Consider the following 7,378-nt stretch of genomic DNA (forward strand, 5'->3'; position numbering starts at 1 on the left):
ATCTATTACCACCCGTCATTGTCAATTTAATTTTTATGATAATAAGACAGAGCCTATTTAACAGCATTTGATTTTCAAGAACAAGGATTATGTATTTATAAGGGCATGGAGAGAAAAGATGAACAGAGACACCATGTGTTGCTCTTCACGTCAAACCACACAAAGCAGGCAAATTAAATTTTTTACAACACTGCAGCCATTGTGTCTAAACAGACAATGAATGATACAATTTTACAGAATGTTACAATTTGCAATTAAAATATGAACAAACCACTGACAAGAAATTACATGGAACTCATTTGAACTGTTGTAGCTTAGGCTGACCTCAATCCTTCCTCCATGTGTTCAAACTGGGTGCTCGCTTGAGCGTAATCAAACACATTGGGAGACTGCTGCAGAGGCAACTGTCATTAGGTTCATCATCTTTGCGTCAGACAGACGACCTTTAATTTTGTCCTGAAGGCTGAACTCTCACTCTGCTGCCACAATGGAAACTGGAATCAATAGCGCTACTTCAGTTCTGAAGTTGGGGAATATTTCTCCCAGGCAAGTGATCAGGAGTCAGCAAGACTCTCCGAGTGTGGATTTCCTGATCCTGCAAACACTGGGGGCTTCACTGTGAAGAAATCCTGCAGCACCACCTGTACTCTGCACAAAATGGAAAACGACTCCACTTCTGCCTACATGAGTGTGATGCAACAGAACCTGACGTCTACCCTTTAGATTTTTCTGTCGTTGAAGAAATTAAGACAATGACAAGTAGCACCAGTAAAATGATTTGGCCAAATGAAGAAGGTGGTGAGCCACTGACCAGAGGAGGCAGAGAAGGAGAGCAGACAAGGATTGATACATGTTTGCCAGTGCTGGTCAGAGAATTGAGTACTGACAGTTTTAATAGAGAAGGAGGCAAAGATATCAGTTAGGAGTTTGTGTCCACTGGAGGTGTTGGAGGACTGAGTAACATTTTGAAAGTGGAAAATAAGTGTGTGATACTGCTGATCTTTTCATTGTAAAAATTAGCTTTACCGGCTCTATTGCTGGAAGAGAAGAAGAAGAAGAAGAAGGAAGAAGAAGAAGAAGAAGATGGCAGCAACTGATAACCCTTGAGATCAGCAGGGTCACTGCATTTGTCCTATCTTTTCTCAGCAGCTCTGAGATCAGTATGCAGCTTTCAGATATTGTCAGTCAGCCAGGGGTGAGGCAGGTTAGAGCGAGCAGGTGTGGTGGATAGAGGACACAGGTTATCCAGACATGATGTTGGTGTAGAGCAGAGAGACTCTGGCATCATTGACCTCTGGTGAGGAAACTGTGCTAAGACGAGGCAGAGCGGAGGCTTTCTCTCCCACACTCAGATATCTTTAACTTACATCGTGTATAACCGGAATAACTACATAGACAACGCTTTTTGTTTTGAAATCTGTTTACTTAATTTTCTTTCTTTTTCCTCTATTTATTCCCCTCAAAGTCAATAAGTCATCGTGCTAAATAATCAAAGGTGGTTCACAGCAGCTGCCATCCCATTGCTTCCTTCACCCAGCCCCAATCAGAAAAGCTTGGCAGCTCAGGGTAGTTGTGGTCCATTGCAGTGGCCAAGAACTGAGTGTTACTCGGAGAGGACCATCATGTCATGAACATGTGCTGAGAGCCACCTGAAGTTATGAATGTGGTCCAGAGCGAACTAGCTTGTTTCTGATTAGAATGTTCGCTCATGTATTAGCTAGCCACATAATGTCTTTTGGTTCTTTTAACCTTTTTTGAAGTTTTAAGTTGTTTAATTTCTGGTCCACTTCCTCTTCCTCATGTACTTTCATACAGACCCCCTAAGCTACATTGTTTATTGATGAATTCTCTGAGCTCCCCTCTCTTGTAATATCCAAATATATACCCTGTTTGCACCAAAATGATCAGGTATAACAGGTTTTTTTAAACACAGGTAAACCTGCTAATAAAAGCTGATTGACTCCTTTTCCCCTGCCAGCCGAGTTTGTCTTTCTGGTCAGACGGAGGACACACACAACTGCAAGGAGTGATGTGATCCCATGCACTTAGTGTTCCTGGTGTAACAGCACTGTGCTGGACAGGTGACAGGTGTGTTACAGTGTCTGTCTCTGAAAGACGTCACAGCAGGAAAAGGGGTGAAAATTAGCACGTTCACTCAGTAACAATAAACACAATCATAGATTTCTTTTTGACACTGTAGCTAAACTCACTCAGCAGCAGCCATCTCTTAGCTGCTCACCCTTTGCAGACCATGACTTTCTAGAATTTTCAGTAATAACAAATTTGGAGACTGTCTCTTGAAGCACTGTCTAAGCTGGTGTTGGCTTCTAAACCCACCACCTGTCTACTGGACCCTCTACCAGTTAAGCTCTCCAAGGACCTCTGGCCGATCTTGGGACCTTCAGTGCTGAACATTATTCATTTATCACTGACTTCTGGCACCGTTCCCAATAGCTTTATAACTGTTGTGGTTAAACCTTTACTTAAAAAAACCACACCTTGATCCAGGATCCTTAAATAATTATCGACCAGTCTCGAACCTTCCTTTCTTTTCTAAAGTACTGGAAAGAGTTGTGTCTCAGGAACTATCGTCTCATTTGTCCAATAACAATCTGTTTGAACCGTTCCAGTCTGCCTTCAGGGCCTGTCACTCCACTGAGACAGCGCTCGCTAAGTAGTAAATGATCTTCTTATCTCAATAAAAATTAAAATCTTACACATCAGTTTATTGATAAAACTGAACAATGTTATCCTGTCATGACCATATGATCAGTCTGTGTATTTTACTAAATTCAGCTGTCCAAATGAATGAGTCAGCGTAAAGTGTAATTAAGAACTAACTTGAAGTCACTGAAGGTTTTGTGTTATACATTTAAATAGTTCTGTCATACATAAATCTGATTGTACATCAGACTGTTTTACATGTGATTACATATCACTACAGGTAAAATATTCCTATTAATATCATATTGATTCTGTCTATTTTGAATACAGTAAATTGTGTTTTCAATTGTGTTGACAGTACCTCCATACTGGCTTCAAACAGTGTCATGGCATTGACAACAACAGGTTGATGGCTCTCTTCATTAGTATCTTCAATAAGCTGGAGAATGTCACCATGGTGATGCTCCGTCAGATAGGCTTCAAACACCCGGCCAATCAGGGCCTCCTGTTCCGAGTTTATCGACATACTGACGTTATGTGATCTGAAATCCTGGAAGAAGAAATGAACAATGCAGAGGTCAGGGATTTAAACATATCAATTCATCATTTTTGACATTTCACGACAGATGCCATGTTTACCGGAGTTAAACCAGCTAAATCAAGTTCACAGCAGATTTCAGCAGAAAGTACTGAAAATTAGATTAGAAAATTTGTACTATATTAGTATAATGTATTGCACCTGTTTTCATTGCTGATGTGTAATTCATTTATTTTAAATAAACATATGAATAGAAGATAATTGCATTTTTTTTTTTTTAAATAGCTTCCATGTCACCTGACCTACCGACTCAAAATCTATGTCAGATATTATTACTGCACTTGACACATGAGACACACCTCTTTGTATTGTATTTTAGTGCTTCTTCTATTTTATATGAATATAATTCATGGAAGAAAAACTCCAATAAAACAAGGTGTCTCTTATTTGTCTAGTGTAGTAACAATAATATCTGACAGATTTTGAGTTGGTAGGTCACATGACATAGAAGCTATTGGAAAATATGCAATTATCTTCTATTCAAATATTTATTTAAAATAAGTGAATAACACCTTAGCAATGAAAACAGGTGTGCTACATGATACTCATTTAGGACAATTTTTCTACTTTAATTATCACTAATTTGGCCAAGTTAGTCGGAATGTATTGTAAATAACAGTGGTTATGTGTGTTAAATGTTAATTTGCTGATGGTCCCTAAGTGAAACCGCTGTTAAGGGCGAGTTGTCGGACGGTTAACCGTGATCTTAGAGCCAACACTGGGTGAAATGGAATAAGAAGACGCTGCTGGATCCGGACCGAATCACCGCAGTCACAAACTGTGCTGTCTACACTGCAGCTGACTGGGGCTGGGAGACTAATTTCACCGAGGTCAAGTACTGGTGGTTACGTGTTGTTGTGCATATTAATGAACCAGGCGCCATCTCGTGGAAGTATTAAGAAATAAGGAACATATAGTGCAACTTCAGGCTGAAATGATTCATCATTGTATCGAATCAACAGCGACACTTTTTTTCACATGTGGCTTCAGTTGGCAGACACACAGATCTGCAAAAGCACTACACATCTCTCATATGTTTTCCCTTTCACTTTGATACGTATATTATTTTCCTATAGACTTAAATAGCCTACCTTTAATGTACTTACTAGAAGTCTTTGATTACTGGGTTGTCTCCAGTTCGACAGATTACACAGCCCCAGTCATTTCAATTACCATTTCTATCATCACACATAGATAGATAGATAGATAGATAGATAGATAGATAGATAGATAGATAGATAGATAGATAGATAGATAGATAGATACTTTATTTATCCCCTGGGGGAAATTCATGGCGAGCTGTATTACTCTCAGTGCCTTTTTACAGGCAGGATTGCTAAGATATTAATCACTGACAGCAAGTTTATAGCTACACGTAAACACTTAATTTTGGTTAAGCTGTCGAGTAATTTTTAATTGAAGCACCAAACTCCATATATTCTGTTCTGTCGTTTCAATGTGAATGTTAAGGAGTTTTCAGTGTGGCTGCTGGAATCATGATGAAGTACGGAAGACCCACAGTGCGCGGAAGCCTACTCAGATATTCAATAGTTAAATAATAAAGGGCAGTTCCAGTCATACTGACCTGTGCTAGCTGTGGTCTCACTGATGTGTCCCTCACACACCTGGTGCTGTTAACATGAAGTGAAGGAGTTAGCTTTCAGCGGGAGAAAGTTAACTGTCTTTAGCCGCACACACTCACATTCTCTGGCTGACGTTACCAGCAGAAACGTCGTCATACTGATGGCAGGGTCACTGCTCACTGGTTCAGGTCAGGTCCTCGGTCTCTCCGGCGTAAACAAGCGACTTGTATTGGCGGGCTTGAAGTTGGTGTGAGCAGAGCTTCTTCTTCTGTTTTTATTGCGGGTGGCAACCGGCTTTGTTGTGCATTACCGCCACCTGCTGTGTGTGTTCGTTCTTTCCGGTGTTGTGTCAACGTCTGCCCACCCAATGGATGGCTGCTGCTGCTGCTGCTGCTTCTTCTTCTTCTTCTTCATTTCCAGCAGGCTGTACACTGAAAAGCGTAAAGCTGTCCTCCAAGGACAAGGAATAACTCTTTATCCTATATGTTTAAATACAGACCACAGAAATTTTAAGAATGCTGTACCAATATGTTGATATTTCGTTTCAGATGAAAAAACAGAAAGACCCAGATCTGACAACTCCCTGAATAACTGTTTTCTGTTTTCTGAATAATTTGTTAGAGAGAATACAACAGAGAATAGAACATGTTGGACTGTCTCCAAATTTCCACACTGACAGAGACCATCTGGATGTTCGCCTAATATGTCTACCCCTTTGCTCTTCTCCGCACTCTTTTTGCCACTGAAACTTGCAAGTTTTTCCTTGAAAATGCTAAAGCATTCATATTTTCCGTGCTGTGCCGCAACTGCAGATTAGCCACGTATGTGCCCAAACCAGTTTTCCCAGAGGTTAGGTCCTTAGAACCATCAGTAAAAATCTGCATATACTCTTTATGAAATTGATTAACATATTTGTAGACATGACTAAAAGGAAGATTATTATGTGTCTGATCAAGCAATGGTAAATGTACCTCGGGTTCAGGGAGAAACCAGAAAGGAACAGGAGACATGACAGACCCAATCAGCCTCTCTTTGCATATCAAATGATGTGCTGACGGCAAGTGGCAGCAAGTCAGCGTAGCTTGTAGTTTTTTGCAATATATTTGTATATATTAGTATATTTTTTGTCGATTGATGTTTTTTATTCTGACGATGGAGTTAAACATACAGGCTGAGCTGAAGAAGCTGTACTGTGGCTGCAGAGCCGGGGCTAAGCTAAAGGTTAAGAGATGGAGATATAAGCCTTTTCTACCATCGATCCTTGTCATCTCACTGGCTAATAAGTATGATGAACTGGAGGCACTTGTGGATTTACCTGGCTTCACTGCAGTGTGAGTGGACAGAGACACCAGAGCAAGTGGAAAGAATAAAGGTGGAGGACTGGTTCTGCTTGTGAACAATACATGGTGCAACCCCAGTTACATCACAGTGAAGGAGAAGATCTGCTGTTGGGATATTGAACTGTATTGAACTGCCATTGTTGTTTACATTCAACCACAAGCAGAGCCTGCAGTCACATGTGATGTCATCCACGAGACTGTTGCAGTACAGACCCAGCACCCTGATGCATTCATGGCAATATCGTGGAATTTTAACCATGTCACTCTCGCCTCTCACCTGACTGGCTTCACTCAGTATGTTGACTATCCCACAAGGGAAAATAAGACATTTGATCTGTTGTATGCAAACATCAAGGAGGCCTACACTGCTTCAGCTCTCCCACCACTTGGCAGATCAGATCATAATCTGGTTTTTCTTCAGCCTTCCTACAAGCCCTGTGTACTGAGGCAGGTTGCAACCACCCGCTCATTCTGGAACTGGACCCTGGAGGCCAGTGAGTCTCTAAAGGACTGTTTTGAGTGCACAGATTGGAATGTCCTTTTGGAGTCACAGGAAAATGATAAAAGCAAGGACCCTGACCTTGATAGAACGGTTGAATGTACCGCAGACTACATTAACTTCTGTATGGACACTGTAATACCAGCAAGGACTGTACACTGCTTTCCAAACAACAAACCCTGGATCACCAGTAACATCAAGACCCTCCTCAACCAGAAAAAGGAGGCCTTCAGGGATGGAGACAGGGAGAAGCTCAGGTGTGTGCAACATGAGCTGAAGAGGAGATTAAAGCAGGTGAAGGAGGACTACAAAAAGAAAGAGGAGAGGAAGCTGCAGCACATCAACACCGGAGAGGTGTGAAAGGGGATGAGGACCATCACTGGCTATAAAGAGAAGAACAGCCAGCCTCACCTGTTCTCTCTCCCACTGCTTCAGCTGCAGCTTCTCCTACGGCATCTCCTCCACAACCTGACACTGCAGCTGCAATTCCCTCCACACTGGGGTCAAGTCTCCTGTCCTTTACAGTGGAGGTGGTGAAGGTGGAGCTCAAGGGGCTACGTCCTGGAAAGGCAACAGGCCTGGATGGTGTGCAGCCCAGCTGGCTAAGCCTTCCCAGAGGATCTTTAACTTAAGCCTTCAAACAGGGAGGGTCTCGGTCCTGTGGAAAACATCATGTGTTGTTCCGGTCCCTAAA

General features: G+C 41.7%; 1 protein-coding gene across 2 annotated transcripts in view; it reads right to left on the bottom strand.

Annotated features, from left to right (window-relative positions):
- Positions 1 to 5,051, bottom strand: part of mcm9 (minichromosome maintenance 9 homologous recombination repair factor) — a 29,037-nt gene extending 23,986 nt beyond the window's left edge. Inside the window, exons 1-2 of one of the 2 annotated variants that reach the window (XM_022770186.1) lie at positions 4,965 to 5,051; positions 3,026 to 3,214 (exon numbers count right to left, since the gene is read on the bottom strand). In XM_022770186.1, the coding sequence (XP_022625907.1) occupies positions 3,026 to 3,190 (165 nt within the window). In that variant the 5' untranslated portion in view covers positions 3,191 to 3,214; positions 4,965 to 5,051. Of the gene's footprint in view, positions 1 to 3,025; positions 3,215 to 4,847 lie in introns of both variants that reach the window. The other variant, XM_022770180.1, reaches the window with a different exon arrangement.
- Positions 5,052 to 7,378: the final 2,327 nt, after the last annotated feature.

This window comes from Seriola dumerili, unplaced genomic scaffold (genome assembly GCF_002260705.1).
Source record: "Seriola dumerili isolate Sdu_G_001 unplaced genomic scaffold, Sdu_1.0 BDQW01000025.1, whole genome shotgun sequence".
Classification (NCBI taxonomy): domain Eukaryota; kingdom Metazoa; phylum Chordata; class Actinopteri; order Carangiformes; family Carangidae; genus Seriola; species Seriola dumerili.